This window comes from Aptenodytes patagonicus, chromosome 7 (genome assembly GCF_965638725.1).
Source record: "Aptenodytes patagonicus chromosome 7, bAptPat1.pri.cur, whole genome shotgun sequence".
NCBI lineage: Eukaryota > Metazoa > Chordata > Aves > Sphenisciformes > Spheniscidae > Aptenodytes > Aptenodytes patagonicus.
Window position 1 is genome coordinate 67,790,137 of NC_134955.1, and position 20,554 is coordinate 67,810,690.

At 40.5% G+C, this 20,554-nt stretch overlaps 1 protein-coding gene across 2 annotated transcripts in view; it reads right to left on the reverse strand.

Annotated features, from left to right (window-relative positions):
* Positions 1-260: 260 nt before the first annotated feature.
* The window catches only part of KIAA0586 (KIAA0586 ortholog), a 75,851-nt gene continuing 55,557 nt past the window's right edge, over positions 261-20,554 (reverse strand). For both annotated transcript variants that reach the window (XM_076345673.1, XM_076345672.1), the window contains exons 31-32: positions 5,303-5,368; positions 261-635 (exon numbers count right to left, since the gene is read on the reverse strand). In XM_076345673.1, the coding sequence (XP_076201788.1) occupies positions 490-635; positions 5,303-5,368 (212 nt within the window). In that variant the 3' untranslated portion in view covers positions 261-489. The remainder of the gene's footprint in view (positions 636-5,302; positions 5,369-20,554) is intronic.

Genomic DNA, 20,554 nt, shown 5'->3' on the forward strand with positions numbered 1-20,554 from the left:
CTTGTGATAGCAGTCTTCTAAGGATGAACAAGCTCTGAAGATATCTAAGAACACAATTTTCTTGCAAACTTTGGTTTCAAATATATTTTCCTCTGGCTCCACATTTCGACAGTAGTGATGTTATATTGAGCCAAGCATTTTTTTCCATCAGCGAGGCAGACTTTTGCCATGGATTTTAATACCAATCACTTCCACGTTCATCTGTACATACAGTAAATAGTTAAATGGCCTTCACCTTTATTGACTTAAACTCACAACGATTCTGAAAGAATTGCATTTTATTTGCTTAAAAATACTTGATATATTCACAGAGTCATTGCCTAAATTTATAATCATAACAAAATTCTAAGAAAAATAGTAGAAAATAAACAGTACTGAAAGACCGGTATTTTGATGAAACATGTGAAACATCCAGACTATCACATTAGGCAGACAAATGCACCAATGACAAAATCTTCAGACAGCTACTGTCATAAAAAGCCGTAAGTTTTAAAACGTATCTGTCCCTGAAGAATCTGAATCGCCACATACACTACTCATACTTTGTGTTTGCTTATCTATGTTCATGGAAGGCAGCTTCACTGACACCTTTGCTGCAGAAACATGTGGATTTAAACGTGGGGCAGCATCCTCTCCTAAAAAAAAAAATAAAAAAAGCAGAACAAAACACATTATTTGCTGTCTATGACAAACAACTAAACTGTACTGAAGTCATCTCCATATTGCATCACCCCATGGGAATACAAAGACACAGACACCCTTAGTGTCCACAGTTTTGAGGCATTTCAAAGAGTGCTGTTTTAGCCATCAGAGTTCTCTTTATCAGGTAACAAAGGGATGAATTTCTGTGCATATATAGACCGGGTTGTATTTACATACAGATACACCATACATACACACACACTCACTTACATATATAATCTCCAGTAGGCCCAGAATAATTTCAAATACGTATACAGGTGTTTTCCACAGAAATGAAATGAGGTACTAACAGTATTTCTAAATTCCACCTATATGTGTACGTCTGTCTGCATCAAACCCTTAGAAAATATTCAGGTTGTTCAAGACCACATATCTATATACAATCATAAAAAGCAAAGCAATCCAAGTTGAAGCCATTGGCTACAAGTCCTATGGAGAAAAACACCCTATCAATGCTTCAGCTGCCCAAAACCCAAGTGAGAAGTTGTTTTAGCTCTTCCCTATCTCCAACCCATTTCCCTGACTCATTAAGGGTCCTTCTTGCTATTCCTTTGTGGTTTATCTCCCTTCTTTCATCCTCTGACAGACTCCAGAGAAAATGTACACAGCCTCCCCCCTGGAGATGTGGCTTGCAGGACTTTACAAGCCACGTTCATCTTCCAGCAAGTCCGAGAGGGCACCTTGCCGCTTCCCATTCTTGTGATCTGACCCTGCAAAATGTGAGACATCCTGGGAGAGGGACGAGCCCCCGCGCAGCCCAGCCACCGCCGCACCAGCAGCCCCTGCAAGGGCAGGGGACACGTCCCACAGAGTTTCCAGCAGCACTGGCTGCTGAGCAGCTGTGAAAGATCACTGCAGTGCTGAAAAGTCCCCCCATCTGGGAACCAGTGGAAAGGTAGAAAACAACCTGTAGCCAGACACCAGAGATGGGAAGGGAGAAGGGTCATGGGCAAGAGTTACACTATTTAGCCAGAGGAAGGAGACAAGACGAATCAATTCACGGAGCAGGGGGAGGAAGACATGAATCAGGCTACAGACACAGAACGAAGGACAGGAGAAATGGCATTGGATGAATGGTACAACACTCACAAAACTACAGAAAGAGCATTTTGAGATTTCAGCTGTCCTTGGGACACTTATTTTAAGGGCAGCAGCTACAAGCAAAACAAACATGTATGAGTCTGCATACAACAGCAAAGGGTCTCTTGTAGTTTGTTCTTATTCCAATAAGCTATAACAATTCTCCCTTCCTCTGTGATAGACTAGGTAATTAAAACACTGTTTTCCCAATAAAACCAAGAAGTTAGGCTTTCTTTCACCCCAGTTAATTATCTGCTATGTCACTGTAGTAGTAATCCGCTTTCATCTGACTTGTAGCAAAGCACGCTTCAAATGGCTAATTAAAACAACAAAAATCCACTGCTAAAATAAAATTTCATCCGGTGTTTTTGATGCTAGAACAGCTGCCAACAGCCTAGGAAGTCAAACACGAACGAGGCCAAAGACAGTAAAGCCAGTACATGTAGCAACGTGTGCCAGCCAAGCCTCCTGCCCCTCAGGAAGGCAGGGCTCTGGAGAGGGAGCAAGAGCACAAGAGCGTTTTTTGTGTCCCCAGGGAATCAACACGTCACCCGCCTGCCACAGCCGCTTACGCACTTCGCAAGAAGCAATGTCCATAGTTTCACTAGACTGTCCCCACTAGTTGGGCAGCCTTCGCCACCCCCAGCCCGAATCCCTCGACAAAGCACAGCTGCCAAAGTTTGGGTTGGCATGGGCCTGAGCAAACCTAGCACACGAGCAGTAAGAAGACATGAGAAATGCTACGCCTTCTGAACAGGATTCAAAAGCACATTTATGGTAACACCACAAAGATGTGCAAGCAACATATGTGTTTTGCTTTTCCAGAAGTACGTCCACGAGCTTAGTCTGTAGCCATGTTTGCGTGATAAAAATAGGCTCTTCAGAAGGGGAACTGAAGAAAAGCAAAGTGTTTATTTGGTTAGATGTGAAGCTAACACACAGTAAATACGTGACTGTGTAATGCCCGAGGAAACTTTGTAAATCATCCTAGATGCTAAAGCAACTCTCCAATACTGTATGTAGTTTGATGCTTTCAAAGCTTGACTTTGTTAATAATTTCCACAGTCATGTCTCATTCCATTATGTCATTGTTTCAACAGCTGTTTTCAGGTTTGTTAAAAAAAAAAAAAAAGAGAAAATGGAGGTAAAAAAAAAGCATATTCCCTTATCCCAAGGCTCTGTAGTAACCGCCCAAGTATTTGATTCTGGGGTGCTGAAAGAAAGTATCATATCAGTCTACAGTCTTCCTAACACATACTCTAATATATTTTACAGATATACTATAGTTCAATTTTATGATAGATTTAAAAATGCTAGAAGGACAGAAAAATTAAAAGAATAATTCCATCTGCTTGCTCAACAGAAAAGTTACCAGGTCTTGAGTTATCTAAATATCCTTAAAGATAACCTTAAAAATACCCAAAGTAAACATTTCCCTTTTTTTAAAGACAGAAATCTGAAGTCTTTGACTTTGTTAGATGCACGCAGAAAATACAGAACCTGGATTTTCAGCATTTTAACTGTAAAAAACTATGGATATCCTATTTCAGCTACATGGGAGATTCTGCTCCATGACGGTAACTTTCCAGGATAGAAAGCTGCTGGTCCTGAAACTCTGTGTTGGCCCAAAGATAAAAATACTAAGGTACTCTCACATGTGCTTTATCATTATTACCTTTTGCTTAATCTAACCTCGTGCATAAAACACATTCATGTATACATATAGGGATGGGTGTGTGAATAAATACGCAAATACAAGCACACAGGTTTAGATGCTTGTATTCCTGCTCACATATATGTTATTTACTGATGTCTGCATCCGCCTTTTGCCGTACACCAGTGATAGGGCTTGTGTAGTCCCTGGCCAGCTCCTTCTTTAACAATGTGATATTCCATTTTATTTCTTCCCCCCCCATCAGAGAACAGCTCATAACCAATACTAAGATGGTTTCCTCTTAAACATTGAGCTCTCCACTGCCACAAACATGCAAATTGCGATGGTGCTTATAATCTTCTGATATGCCATAAAAATGGAATGGAAAATTCCTCCATTTACAAAGCAGCGCAGGGCAGGCAGGCAGGTAATCTTCACAGCTTTTTTCCCTCTTTAGAGGCTCTGGAAGTACTCAGTACAATTTTGTAATCATGTACTTAGATGTATTTATAAAATTTTTCCTTGTTAAAAATCCAATAAATGGAACGTGTGACCTGAGGTGACCTCCAGTTCTCCAAATTCATTGTCACCGTCTAATAGAATACATTCATATAAACTGTGAAAACTGACACTCTTAATAAGTGTGTAAGGGTCCTTGACTGGCAGAAACTCAACAGTGACCGAAAACATCTTGGTGACCCAGTGATGGAAAAGGTCAGATTTCAGATCAGAGATTTTTCCCGTTCTTGGCAATCTATAACGAATTCATGTACAGTACTAAATTTCCAGATCTTTGTTTAACAGAAACATAAAAATTAATGGTGTGTCAACCATCCGGTGACCTGTGAAGGGAGTTTTTCTCTAAGAGGTACTGTCACACACAGAGTATGCTATATACAAGTGTACCGTGAATGTATGCCAAATGGAAAAGGAATTAAACACACTGAGGGGAGGTTTGGTTACTAATACCATATGGCAACAATAAGAACAAAGAAAAATGTTTAAATCTTTCTTTTTAAATTTTTCTATTTGGCAAAATAAAAGGCTAAACAAGTCTGACTTTTAAGCCAAATAAAAACCATGTGCTTTAACTCCTTCAAGTCAGTGTCCATACATTAAATAAAACTTCTATTTTTAAGCTATCCGGAGGTAAACCAGACCCATATCTTACAAGTGAAAAGGGCGATCTTCAAGACAATAAATAGGGAGGGGTTTGAAGGATCAGGACCCAGGTTATTGTTTCAGTATAAAACCAGAACCATAATTACTGTAATTACCTACATATTACTTCCTAAAATTTAAAAATAACCATCAGCCCCCAGCAACCCTCCCTCTACTCTCTAACATAACACTGAAGAAGCTAACTTCTAGAGCAAGAATAAACTTCCAAGCATATGTAGAAACAACTCCAGTGCAGCGCTGTCATTCCTTTAGTAGCACGGGTTGATATGAATGGCTTGTTTCTTCTTCTGCCAGATTCCAGCTGCTTCACTTTGTTTATTACTGACTTCAAAGTTTAAAACACTGTCCTGTCCCAACAAATAACTTCCTCCAGATGGCATTATCTCAAGTGTTCAGAGCACTGGGGACAGCACAGCACCTGCAGATCTGTAACTCAGCATCTTAAAATCTTCAGTGAAAGTGCTTTTTTTTTTTTTCCTCTTCTTTCTGTGTCATTCCCCCATTTTGCTTTTTCCCTACAAAAAAGATTTACATCTGGGACACAGTTACAAAGGCTGTTAGCAGGGAAACAGAGTTGTCACAAATTCTTTACGGTAACGACTGTAAAGTAAAGAGGAAGAATACCTACAAGCCCGAAGATAACAGAACCACTATCAGTAGAAACACTTTATCTGTTCCTCTTACCTGTAAGTAAAGATCTGAGATATGTATTTGTGCCAATGTGTGTCCGATCCATGTCTCCATGGATATCTGTAGGATACCAAAGAAAAATTCAGTCATTTTCATACGTGGTTGTACAGGCAAGTTACCAAGTATAGCAACCCAAGAAGCAGCATTTTTGGCAAAATTAAAATTATTCCAGACTTGCTGGGCTAACATATACTGATAAGAAACATCCATATTTTGATGTAAGCAATTCTGAAGGCTACACTGAAAGGAGAAAATACACCGCAATGTCGGCCATGTTACTAATTATAATTACATACAGTATTTCCAGTTCAGACTCATGTCCAGCTACACCCTGCATATCGGCTACATAATTCAATGCTTCTGGAATTTAATGGCTTACACAGTTGAAAGTGGGTATGGTAAGGAACTAGTCACACGGCCTCAAGATGGTAAAGAATACAACATTCTCAGGAATAAGCAGAACCATCAACGGTTTCTCAAATAATCCAATCGTTTGGACAAAATTATTCTCCATTCATTAGAAATGATAGCTCGTCCACTTCTCTAGCCCTGGCCACCTTGAATCCATATGCATATTTATGTTATTGTGGAGGAGGTGTCCTTTCTCAGCTCTGCCAGAAATGAAGCAAAAATGCTTAAGCATGTGTGCTTATTAGGGCAAGGACTCTCTTCTCATTGTGTAAATGCTTTGCTAAGCATAGGGCCCCTGGCTGCAGGTCAGACCGCTGCCTTCCACTAGGACAGAAATACAGAAAGCAAGAACAAGATGCTTTGCAAATGCATGCAGTTTCGTAACTCAAAAACAGGCTGCCCCTAACTTGGCCGGTTTCGTGACAAACAGAAAAGACTCTACGCAAACTTAGGCCAAATTTCTAGGGCTGAGTCACATGAAAGGGACAGATTTACAATTAAAACACTTCAGTTGTTTTACAGAAATGGACTGACATCTGTAGGACTTGAGCCAAAAATGTCTGGATTTACAAGCGTGAGTCTACTGCTGGAGCTGAAAAAACACAGTTTCATTCTCAAAGGCTTCAGCCAACTCATAAACCTCCATAAGTGGGCCACAGACACCAGCGGAGACAGAAAACTATATAGTATGAGTTCAGTTCAAGTTTTGACCTAAACTTGGCAAATTCCACCTTCCCATGGTGTAATGTACTTACAGAAACTCTGCGTACAAGCACACAGAAAATAAACATGCATACACACACGCGCTTTTCTCTTTTTGTTTGTTTGTTTAATCCCGAATGTATATCCTAGCTATAAATATTTCTGAAAAGAAAATAAATTCAGATTCCGAGTCAGTAAAGGAGGGTGGGACACAGGCTAAGCAGCTAACAATTTTTTCAAAGCAGAATATTTGAAAACGATTTTTCTTCCTCTCAAGTCTGAGTTCAAGGTTCAGTGGTTTTCCAAAACATGCTATATTCCCACCAATAGCAACACTAAACAGAACAAAAACTAGAAATACATAAAATAAACTAGAACCAGATTTTTCAAGAACCGAACACAGAGACCGGTAGGGAAGGGCAGACAGAAAACGGCTCCAAAAACTTCTAGGAATGAGATTGCAGAGTTTACTAAATAAATATTTCCTTTTGGTGCCTAAAATCTACTCTTGTTCTTTAGATCTAGCATATTTTGCTCTGTAGAATATCTCATTGCTTAACAAGTTCGTTCCCTGGCCACAGCTCTTGCTGTTGTTTCCCAGCAAATCACTTCCAGAAGACGTGTAATGATCTTTCCAAATAACTACAATAATTATTAATACTAAGAAGAAATATTAAAAGTCAGTTTGATTGTTCCGTACAGATGCCTGTGATTTTTGCATGTGCAATTAGCTAGAAACAAATAGTCTTTTCTTAACTTTTACGCACTGCTGTTTCTTGACTGCAACCATTTTCTTGAGGAGAACTGAGATGCGGGGGTCTGCGGTAAACCTTGAAGCAGCAGCTTTTATTTCAAAGCAAAAAAGACAAAGGAGTTGGTTTGTTACTGGTCCAGAGTCTTTGAAAAACACTAGGAAAATGTGTATCTTGTGCAAGGGCTGGGGGGAGGAGTAATCTCTAAATCCACAAGAGACAACCTAGGTAAACAGCTGGTGGAATCAGGAGAATCTGACAAGTGCTAATTAAAAACCTGCATATCTAATTGTATAATTAATATTTCATTTACTCAGTAGAACTAAATATCACCTACATACCAATCTTTTTCTCATTTTCTGCCAAATCTAACAGGCAAGTGGGCAGGAAGGTAATTTTAAAAGTATGCTTTTATAGTATCTTCAGCTCTGTTATTCACACCTTCATGTTTGGGGATCCAAAAGACATTTTAATGCCAGCATCTGAAGCAAAATAAAGAAGCTGAAAAAGAAAATGGACTCGAATGATCGATAGCGGGAATTCACACTAAATTCTAAGATAAAGTTATGCAGACTTCCCTCAGGATGCAGAATCATTCACTGCAATCCTAGCAGTAGGACTGGCTCCACTGAGACCTTGTATCTTAACAATATTAATTGCAGCAATACTGCCTCCAGCTTATCTACATCGTACCACAGTGCTAGACATAATAGCATTCATAGCCTACATGGGGAGTGGCAAGTAAAAAAAAAAAAAAAATCAAAGCATCTTTTTAATTCTTAAAAGTTACGTGGTCTGTTTTTATTTAAAAATAATTAAAAAATAATTTACACAAGTAATTACAGTTGAATGAACAAAGTAAATGATGTTTCATCATAAATTAGGGTTGCAGTGGGTTTGAAAATGAACATCTTTCCAGTTCACATTTAAAATGAAGATGGGTGTCCCAGTGAGGGGATCCCCTAAGCAAATGATGTTCTTTTGTAAGTTAGCGTACTGGCCAGGGTACATACTGGGTTACTCAAGAGTCCCTTACTGCCTCACAGGTTTTGTTCAGATCAGTTTGGCCCACACAGTTAAATTACCAACAATTACTCCAACACGCTGCTCTTACGCAGTCTTTGATGTGTGGTTGTCCATATCACTTGGGATGCACATAATTCGGGGCAAATGACAATCTCTACTTATCAGACAGGTTCAGTATGTTGCAGGTCAAGACTGAGCATGTTTTCTGCAGTGATGCTTGCACTGCATATGCTTACTAAGCATTGCACGCTATCCAGCCCTATTAACTCCTCAGCTACGTGACTATTAAAAAACTTGTTAGGAATGTAAGAGGACAACGTTCAGTCAATCAGTGTGAGAAGTCACAAGCTACTTTCTGTCACTTAAAAGTGTGACTGGAGACCTTGACCAGCTCTCCCTCAAACAGCCAAGAGGACTTCCTGGGCAAAGAGGTTTCACCCCCTCCAGCCATGGCAGCAACCGGCACGCAGATTTGAATGAAGGCTAGGGGATGGGCATCGTCAGGAAGAAAACAGAAACCTTTGTGTACCGCACGGCTCTTCAGGCGGTGCTGCAAGGCAGAATTTTCCCATTGCAAGTCACTCTTCACATATAATGAAGTCACTAAAAGCATTCTTATAATAAAAATTCATGTAAGATATACTAAAAATAAAAAACTGTTCAAATAGCAGGTGTTTTTCTCGATGACCACCAACAAAATAGGTATATTTCTCTACTATGAATACTTCTAAATATTCACATGACCCTATGCATTTGTTTTGATGATTTTCACTTACAAAGTCATGGGACTCTCCATATGGAAACAGTTTGCCAAGACTCCTATTACTGTACTACCTTTACAAAGATCTGGCATATTAAAATGCTTATACCTACAGCACAATTATTCAATTTTCGTAATTACACCTTTTAAAAAGGAGATTGTGAATGTTTTCCCCAGGAAAAAAAAAACAAGACAGAACAAAAACAGCCCCTATACAGTTAGCATTTTCCAGTGATACGTTCTAATAAATACTAGGACGTTTCTAGGCACATTTCTAGCATACAAGCCGACAAACTTGTTAAAAAGACCTCCTTTCAAGCCATTTGTTTAAAAGCAGAAGATGGCCACTAAAGGTCTTACCATTTGTTCATATCAATTAACTTTGAAAAATGTATTAGGAATAAGCAATTCTAGGAAGTTTAGAGAGGCAAGCAATTTTTCTATTAGCTCAGAAAGAATACTGTTGTAATCTACATAAGTAAGCACATGTTAAAATAAGGAAAACATTAAATGCCTTTACTGGAAGATCTGCTGGGAGACAGCCATTATGGAAGTGTCCAGACCCCATTCTGCCAAAGCCCGTCTAAACCTTCTCTTGACATGAGTACCCAGTGTGATGACAAGTAGCACTGCCTCTACAATTTAATGCCTGGGACCAGAGACTTGGAAAGGTCTGAGAGTAAATATATGTTTTTATCCCGTGCTATTTTAAAGTTTGTTAAAATCTAAAATGTTTAAACTTTGTGCAATACAGATAAGCATTCCTCCTTGTAAAAAGAAAAAACAATCCAAGAACCTTGGCCTGTTACATGGGAAAGAGTAAAAACAAAATTCCTTTGCAATACTCAGGTGAATCTGAGCTCTAAATGAGTAGAATAAATGAACTGCAGAAACTTATTGCTCTACATCTATGCTACATATTCAGCACACTACACCACCTTCTTAACTCTCTCTTACGCACACCGCTACTGATTTTAATATGACACACACCTTCATCTCTGCTAATTGCTATAAAATGCAGCGAAAACGCTGCAGACTGCTCCCAGCAATACTGTGCCTCTTGAAGATTGCACTACCGACCAATGGTTCCCTAGCAGCAACAGTGAAACCAACGACTGTTGTTAGCAACCCAGGAGCTGCTCTGCACAAATCTTCAAGCAGCAGTCAAGCAATGCCTTCTGAGACACTGAACATACTCGTTTACATTGGGTTCTCATTTGAGCAGATGTTCTTTACCTCTGAAGCTGCACATACACAGGCAAGTTGAAACATTGAAGATGCTGGCTGCATTAACTGATGGTGACAATTCCTTCTGGTACCTAGTGCCAACTTATTTTAGGAAGCATTGCAGCACTTGGACATTCACTCTTCCCAGTTCAAATTGTTGGTGCCAAACCTGGTTGCACTCAGTTCATCAATAGCTTTCTTCATTGCTCTGGGCCACAAGCATGATTAATATAGCTTGTAAGCAGCCTGAATGAAATTCATTTATCAGTTGTCCGGGTTTAAATATTCCTGGCTACAGTACAGGGAAATCTGCACTGGAAAGGAACGTGTACAGAAATCCAGCCGGCATGTGTGGGAGCAGCTTCCTTGCGGAGGTGTGGGCTACTGCATGCTGATGGGACACGACTTGTGCAGGTGAACGGCACAGACGCCCGTGTCTGTTAACCGCTCTAGAGCACACACTGCAACTCCTGAATTTATATAGGGTTCATAGGAAGAGCAATTATGGAAAGCTCCTTAATAAAGCAGCTTTTGCAAACCCTCCATATGCCTGACAATGACATAAACCCAATTATTTAGCACAATCCTAATCTGCCACAATGACACCCGGTGTGTACCAGTATGAAAAGCACAAAAGCAAAAAAATCTTCTCTCATGTGTCTCATGGAATTTAACGGCTCCCCAGTATTTTACCTGAAGCAAATTCATGCACATTATATACACACACATGCACTCCCAAGTTCAGGAACACTTACTCTGCAAGTATTAGATAAATCAATCTGCTTTCTAGCAGTTTCTTGCACACGCTCACAGTATACCAGAAATTTTAAATGCATTATCCATTATTTTCTTTCTCTCCCTCTCTTAAATATCATGAGAGAACTGAGTCCACAATATACTTAAAATTCAACACATATACAAGTTGGGGAATATGATTCCCCTCATCATTACTCTGTCACTGAGTTACATGGCTACACGGCCTACACAAAGGCGGAAGAGAACAAATGCTTAAAGATCATCTTTCTACAAGACAACATTTGAATGTCACTGTTATTTGATGCAATGTTGTTTGGTTTTCTTTTTAAATCTTGGAGGGAGAGAACGGCACATGTCGCAAGGTCTGTCTCAGAACAGGACTGTCTCCTACCACGTAGGAAGCCTGGCAGAAAGGGGCCTGGATCATGCCTGGGGCCTCTCAGCGATTCTGCAATGCAAACCATAATACAGTTTTACTGCCCAGGTTACAGAGTTATCCAATCCTTCCCTATTCCTTCAGAGGAGAAATAAACAGGTTAATGCCGACTCATTGTCCATTGCTCTGTATTTTTAGATAGCTACTTGGAAAGCGAGTAACGTAGTAACCAAGGTGTAGCATTATTCACACAACCTATGCTTATCATGCACAGAAAGTTTCCTGGAAATGTATTCTAAATCTGATAAGAAAAATCCTCATTAAGAATCATTTGCTTGTTTAATTTTCACTTATTGAGCTTTAATGTACCATAAAAGTAAGTAATAACAACAGTACCTTAAATAAATACTGCTTGTCTTGTACTCATTAATGTTTTAGAAGAACACAAAACTGCCTCTAGATACAGGAAGCTGCTGGAAAATAAAAACTAACCAATCATATAAACTAAAATGAGAGCTTTAAAGAATTTTTTGTTGAACACGGAGTTCAACAAAAATGTATTCTGTTCACTGTACACACGACACCAATGGGAATAAGAGCCAGTTCAAGTTCTAAGTTACCATTACTTGGGTAATAGTTTCAAGCTGCAAGGCACAGCTGTATGGGCCCAGCCAGACAGGCTATCACAGCAATGCTTTGATAGCATGGGGCCCTTAAGTGTCAGGATATAGAAAAGGCAGCAGTTGTTGGCTGTGAAAACAGTCTGATACAAACCAGATGGGGACTTACTTGATGGGCAACACAAAGGAAAACAATTGGCTCATTCAACAAAGTCAGGCCACTGCCCCAGAGAATTAACAGAAGACAATAACAGTCAACCAGAGTCGATGCAAACAAGAAACAGCCATGTGGTTACGGTTTAAGGAATTGTTTCTCCTCAGACTAAACATAAAGTTTTGATTTCTAATTCTTATATTCATTAATTTCAGTCTCGTTTACAAGCCCCCTCCTCTTCCTCCAAAGTCTTCCATATAATTAATTTATGTAGCACCAGCCTTCACACACCTACTTAAACAAGAAAAAAAATTACATGACAAAGGCAGCTATATTAATCTAATGTTTCCTGAAGAATGCCAAGACCACAGACAACTTTCTGAACCGTGTCAGGACAACATTACAGATAGACAGCACAGTGTGTTATTAGACACATTTGCATGCATATGGCAGTATATTTACGGATTATTTTTGATTTGAAATGCATAAAGCCCAGTAGGTCACATGCTGGGTTACCGGAGTACAGATGTCTTCAAGTTTTTTTGAAGAGTTCTTCTGGTTTCTTACTTAACTTTTTTCAAAAGTAAACCTCAGATCAATTATATTACCACATAACAGTTTTGTTTGTCAGGCTACAGTTAAAAATCTATTAAAATAGCTACTACCAAACCTTTTTTGAAGCAATCAAAATTTAAAAATTGGCTATTTCAGCCATAACTCAAAAAAATCCCCAACCCATTCATTTTTAGAAGCTTGTAGAAGATTATGGTCCAAAATCTTAATTGCTCTTGCTCTTTTATTACAGGAAATATAAAAGTGACATGTGCAAAGGTATTTTGATTACAAATTACTTACAGAGATTGCACAATAAGTCAGACCTCTAAGGGCCTTCTGCAATTTCACTCTCAGACTAAAAACATCTGAACTTTCTTTCAATATACTTCAAAACATTCCCTCTGGCAGGCTCTGCACTGCAGTGCTCTACACGAGTGTGAACGGTTGGATGGCACATTCTGAAAGACAGGCACATACTCGGGACGCCCAAGCAAGTATGTCTACAAAATGCAGTGACACGCCGATGTCCTGGATGCCTCATGAAATCCCATCATCCTGGGACCCATCAGCTACAGCACACCACCACACATCCCCTGAGCTTCACCACTTCTGGAGATTGCTTGATGGCTAGTTCACAGATTTCCGAGCTAGCCGTGTTGCATGATGTAAACAGCTCCTAAACGCATCACTCGGACCTATGACGGGTATGCATGAAGTCTACTCTTCTTTCTAAGTGCTTCACTTTCCATGCGGACTTGCAAAAAGCAGCTGGGTTAAAGAACTGAATGCATGGTTCTCATTTAACAGCCCACACTGGACAGACAGAGCAAGGGAGTTTGTCCTTAAAGAAAGTTAAAAAAAAAAGTACTGAATTAATGAAGTATAGAGTCAGGCCCTAATTGTCATCTTAAGTGGTTCTAGCTTTTAGCTGCTGTGGTTCTCAAGCCTGTGAGCATAGTTTTACTTCCAAAAAAAAAAAAAAAAAAAGACTAAAACACAGCCTTGGCTGCATTCAAAACAACCACCACATATTGTAGGTAGAAAAGTAAGGTTTTTACCGCAGTTTCCTGCCATAAGCACAGAGCCAGCACTCCAACAAAGCCGTTGTGTGCTGGGCTCTGTCTGAGCTAAAACATCTCTCCGGCAGAATCATGAGGCTTATTTCCAAAAGCACAGCCAAATTCTTGAAACCTCCAATGAAGGGGTGGGTTGTCACATCGTAGCAGAGAAGATTTTGCCTGCAGTGCTGCTATTATTCATTTTTCACATCATATATATCGAGGTCAGAACACATTTTTTACATACAGCTGAAGTTTTGGGTTGAGTCTCTTCATTAGGCCGTTTCTACTTAGGAACAGACCAGCCTTTATCAAGCCTTAACCTTAGAGATACTGGCTGTCGTAGCTTCGCATTTAAAAGCAGACGGGCGAGGAGCAAAAATCTCTTTAAATCCCAGGTCTGCCTGTAGAGGCAAACCCCAAATGCTCTTGTAAAAATGGTTTTGGACATCGTTCGTCAGAGAACGCCTCCACAAAGGACGGCATGTAAAGGCCAGCTGGAGCAGGGGGCGGCACGACTGCCCGGCCTCCGTTACAGCGAGGACTCCAACAGGAAACTGCTCCCCCCTTTCTTTTCTCTTTTTTTTTTTTTTTTAAATCAGGAAGGAAGCTTCATCTTCAGAAACAAGCATTCCCTGTGTAATCTCCCTGCTTGCCTGTCTCCAAGAGCGGGTCCAATTATGGACATAAGCAACATGCACTTTTAAGAAGTTAATTGTGTATTTACACCGTAACTCCAACTAGTAAATATTTCCGATTTTATTTTGATTTACCTAACAGGGCACAATGGCAGCTGTTAAGTAAATAAAACAATTTTCTCAAGATCTGTAATTATGGTCTTAGGATTATAAAAACAAACTAAAAAAACCCAGAAATTAAGCAACTGCCAGCAAATTCCATGCTTTTTACTTCTACTGAAGATACAATGGCCCGACAAGGACAGAAACTGCAGCTGTTACACTGTCCTTAAACAAACATAGCTCTGCCCAAGTCTTGCAGAATGTACAGTGCATAAAACAAGGCCGTGATATTCAAACCTGAGATTATTACTTTACTGTAACAACCTGAGTTAGGATGGAGGTCTGCAGGTCGACCCATATTAAGTCTAACCTGCTTTGATTGCATAGTTTTGAGCCAAAACATAAATGTAATTCTACCAGACCCAGAAAATGTGAGATACATATTTTCATTGTTCACTTATGGTTGATGCTTTATTATTTTGTATTAAAACTACGTGCCTATCTGTCATTAGGAAAGGAGTTAAAGAAAGTCAAAGTTGTGCCATACACAAAAAGAAACAGTCACCTCCCTGCAGTCAAAGCACTGGGGAAAAAAAATGCATTTTACAGAACTGCTACATATTTTGTGTCACACTCAACAACTTTCACTCAGGTTGTTTAGAGCTGTGCTGAAAAACAGTTCTTCCTTCTTTAAAAGGAAAACATAAGTTTTAGATTAGAGAAGAATGACAACACAGATACAAAGGTTCTAAATCTAAATTAAGTTTTTCTAGGTGTAGGGATTTTTTTCCTCGAATGACAGCATTCATGATAAAAACCAGAACACAGTAGTCCACAGACAAAATTTAACCCATCTCCATCATCTACTACTGTTCCTTGCAAATGCAGTCACCAAAAGCACATTTGCAACCGATATTTCATAGATGAGGACTTGTTGTATTTTACTTTCAAAATTAGTTTTATGGAAGATGAAAAGTGTTTTAACCAAGTTTTACATTTGCACGTGTTATTCAACACTATTACAAAATGCAGTCCCATATGCAACCTCAGCAGTGAGCAACAGGTCACGCATGACAACTTTAATCTTCACTCACCAGTCCTCACCCTATTTTTAAGAAGAAAGTTACTTTGGCAGACTGCATTTCTCAAAATCAGCATATTAAAGAGTAGCATTACCATTTTTTATATAGTATTCTTCATTTGGAAGACATCCTAGATAACATTTACTCCATGCTGTTGCCTTATTTGAAAGTTTCCTGGGCTCCTAGTCTTAAGAAATCAATCACATGGGCACTGGAAACATATATTTATATTTAATTATAGGCAGTCTTTGTATCACTGTATTGAGAAGCTGGTACTGAAAAAACCTGGCCTCTCTTCAGGGCATAAAGTAGAAGGTCTGTTTACTCCCAAAGTATCTAGAAAAAAAAGCAAATAAAGTACTTAGGTAACGAGACTGTTCAAGAGCGTGAAAACTGCCGGTAGGTCAAGCCCTCTCACAATATAATAAGCAGTAAAATTAAAAAAATAACATTACAATTTGAATTCAATTTGACACCAATCATCTAAAAACCTGTCTTTATTGGCCACTTAGGTTCTATTAATAACTTTATAGCTATGCCTCGCCTCTGCTAGCAGTGCAAAAATTTACAAAGCATTAAAAAAGAAAAAGAAAAAAGTTTAATGGCTGAGAATGACAGCTTTTGTACATCCCCCATCTCCTTTATAAAAGAGGTTTGGAGGCAGACAGTCAGAATCTGTGGGTTATTGATCACTCACATTAAGGTACCTCCGCTCGGCACATACACTCTTGTCCTAGTAATTTCTCTTCTACCCAGCCACTCCCCACACAAACAGCTGGCTCCTTCCAGTTTTTATGTAGTGCTTTAAAAAGCTGAATTGAGACCTTTTGATAACAGGTAAAGCTGAAGGATGTCCAGCTGCCTCTGCCCAAGGATCACAGAAACCAACACAGTGGGGAAAGCAGAAGCTGTTCCTTCTGTTGCGTTGCTCTCAGAGATACACAAGTCGCTGAATTATAAAGGGCAACACCTGCCATCCCCGCCAATCAGAAAATATAAAACAAACCCAGCACATACTGAAGACAGAAAGCCTACGTTTCTCCTATCACGGTGCTATAAACGTTTCTCCAAGTTGAAATATGTGTTTGTAATACTCCTTGTCTTCACCTGTCACCATACAGTATCCATGCAATGTGTTGCCAGCACTCAAAAGGCATCAAGACTTCCTGGTCTGATACTGATGCCTTTTATAAAAGATAGGCAACTTTCACACTAAAAAAGAAATGTGAGATAAGAGGCCTACTTAAATGACGCTTAATCCAAGAAAGGATGATCATCCTAAAAGATCCTGTAGTGCATCTGCCAACTGAACTAACAGAGTGTCGGCAGCAGGTCTACCTGAGACAGCTGGAATGGTTCCTGACTCCAGCTCAGCTGGCATTGAGGTACCAGGCTGAAAACGATAGGGACTGAGGAGTGGAAATAACATCTTATTCAGGAAATTGTCTTTGCAGGCTGTACTCTCTGGCAGAGGCTGTAGCATACTCCTGGAGGTAGTAACTCCAACCAAATGCTCTGCTGAATAAGAAAAAGACAATGCTATTTCTTACAACACAACTTGTTATAGTGACATACTGAGGCACATTGTTTAGAACAACTAGGAATCTCAATTTAAATTCATTTGCCATCACTGCTAATGAATAGGCATGTGAATTAAAGTAGTACAAGACCATAAAAATCGAATGCCTCTTTACAACGTTATGACAGAAGATGTGTAAAGGGACTTCAGGCTCAATTATATGTATATAAATGAGTAGCAGGTTCAGGAGAGACTATTCTGATTATTTTCCATGACCTACCACAACACACAGGCCACAGAAGAGCTAAGCACGCTTACTTTCTAGACACACATCGGTTCTTTCTTACTAAACCATGGGCTCAGAGCTGTGGAACCACTAATTTGTGAGAAACTTCTCCCTCCAGAGAAGAGCTAACTGGAAACAGCCTTCGGGCTGATGTAAACATTAAGTACATGGGGAGTCTCTGTCCTTAGGTGGCTTGCCCAAGCCCATTAATTTTTGTGTGCGTCCCCCCATTTATATAAGCAATGTTTGCATGAAAGGGGAAAGCAGGTCAGCCTAGTCAGTTTGCCACCATCTGCTTTTATTCAGTTACTCAAGATCAGTGCCAGTGGGATCAGTGCCCATTAAGGGGGTTTACTGTGTGTGTTTATTTTTTGCTCTTTACAATGAAGGCAACAGCAATTACTGTAAGTTTGTAAAAGTGCATACAAATCATAATACACAATACAAAGCTGCTTCAGTCAGATCCTAGCGTGTTTACGAATCCTACACAGGCTGTGAGAAAGGCTGCTTTGGCACAACAATTTGGATAGACTGGCGAGAAGTGTGTTAGTGTCCAGGAGATCTGAGACTGTATTTAATACTTGCTATCAAGACCATACCCTGCTTGCAATGCACAGCGACTCCAGCTGATTCACCATCCCATGAGAACCTTACACAAAAGAAAAAGCATCACGTTCTAGCTTGGCCCCCGGACGGGCAGACAATAGATCGATTTATACAACTGGAAAACAGAACTGGTGAAAGGTCAAAGATAGACCGCCAAAGTGGAAATAGCAATTTAGGGGTCTCGGCTTGTACATTCCAACTCTTAAGAGTGGATATGCAGCAGCAAGAGGTACTCTCCTCTTAATGAGAATTCTGCTTAGAATATGCCTGGCTACTAGAGTCACAAGCTACAAAAAAACCCACAATCCCAAACCCAACCAACACCCCCCCCCCCCCCCCCAAACCTGCAAATAAGGAAAAAATGGAAAAAAATGGAGAAATATGGAGCGTAGAAAGGCCCTACAGAGGGATCTGGAGAGGCTGGATCAATGGACCGAGGCCAACTGTATGAGGTTCAGCAAGGCTGAGTGTCAGGTCCTGCACTTGGGTCACAACAACCCCATGCAACGCTACAGGCTTGGGGAAGAGTGCCTGGAAAGCTGCCCGGTGGAAAGGACCTGGGGGTGTTGGTCGACAGCTGGCTGCATATGAGCCGGCAGTGTGCCCAGGCGGCCAAGAAGGCCAATGGCATCCTGGCCTGTATCAGAACCAGTGTGGCCAGCAGGACGAGGGAAGTGATTGTCCCTTTGTACTCAGCACTGGTGAGGCCGCACCTCGAACACTGTGTTTAGTGTTTTTGGGCCCCTCACTACAGGAAAGACACGGAGGTGCTGGAGCGTGTCCAGAGAAGGGCAACGAAGCTGGTGAAGGGTCTAGAGCACAAGTCTTCTGAGGAGCGGCTGAGGGAACTGGGGTTGTTTAGCCTGGAGAAGAGGAGGCTGAGGGGAGACCTTATCGCTCTCTACAACTACCGGAAAGGAGGTTGTGGCGAGGTGGGTGCCGGACTCTTGTCCCAAGTAACAAGCGATAGGACGAGAGGAAACGGCCTCAAGTTGTGCCAGGGGAGGTTTAGATTGGATATTAGGAAAAATTTCTTCACCGCAAGGGTTGTCAAGCATTGAAACGGGCTGCCCAGGGACGCGGTTGAGTCCCCATCCCTGGAGGTATTTAAAAGACATGTAGATGTGGTGCTTAGGGACATGGTTTAGTGGTGGGCTTGGCAGTGTTAGGTTAATGGTTGGACTCGGTGATCTTAAGGGTCTTTTCCAACCTAAACGGTTCTATGATGCTATGAAATCTGCATTGCAGGGATGAGGCAGTGGTGCAGCATGCAGCTTAGCAGAACTGCCTGGCAGTCTGGACTGCTTTGGTTCCAGCAGATAGTCACAAGTGTTTGAAAAGCAAATGCAATTATGAATTGAAATTTTTAAAAGAAATTCTAATAAACTTGGAAGTAAAATCCTTTACATTATTAAGATAACAACAGAAGATCCTCAGAAGCCTCTGGTGCCTGTGTGATGCAATACAGACAGCTGATGCTCAGCAGGCACCCATACGGGGCACCATATGATATTTTGAGGCAAAAAGGACATACAAACTCCAGAATGTACCTTGGATGCTTTATGCAGCAGTACCACAGGTTTTCAGTTTACCAGTATGAAAAAGGGACTGGTCCCTCATTATTTGCACATTACAACCCCCATGTACGAGTGAAATACCAGGCTTAATTTTGTCATTGCCCTGAACTTTAGTTTATGATAAAATGCACTTTGAGGGATGCCACAGGTCACTGGATTAGATCACCTGCCATCCTTTAAAATCTAGGCTTGAAGAGGGCATCAGATGAGATTTCTGGATATTTACCTCAAACCTCAGTAAATCTGAAAAAAGACAAGTAAAAATCCAAGTATTTGACAGTTTCCATAGGAAGCAATCCTTTAAGTACTGATCATGTCAGTTTGAATAAGTTTTTCTTTCCCTTTCCACAGAAAAAACGCAACTGGTGCTGGAATTCAGTGAAAATCCCTGTCGCTGTGTACAGACCAGAGGAAGGATTTGGTACAGGAATACACCCTGAACCTCAGCAAAGTAAGTGTACTTTAAATGCAAAGATCTGATCAAAAGGGAGAAAGGGGCAACTGTAACTGCTTTCACCTCCTTAAGTAATGGGGCTATATATGCCAGCCTCACCTCCTGAACTCAAAACTTCTGAGCAGAAACACTTCTTAGCCCACATTGGAAGGTTTCCTGCTTTATTCTTTTTACTGTATCAAAAGTGCAAAATACCTTCCCTCCAAAGATTAGCCATACCCACATCCAGCACGGAGCAGTCGTTGATTCTCATGAGGACTGTACAAGGGAAACTTGAAGATATACAAAGCTGTGCAGATTTCACGATGGGTGTAAAGCATCATCTGTATAGGCACCAAGGGAAGACTAAAAAGGGAAGTTTTCTGCCTTTGCACATACCTCCCACAGCAAAAGCCTCAGCACAAGGTCAGAGAAATGTCTTGACAATACTGCAGCAGCGAGAGAGCACTGTATCCCTCTGTGCCATTTAAGGAGGCATGCAGTAAGAGGAGAACTAACACTCATCCTCTTAGAAGTTGAAGAAAATTGCCAAGTGAACAAAAACCTAATGCATGTAGATCCGTAAGAAAAGGGCCAGGTGATAAT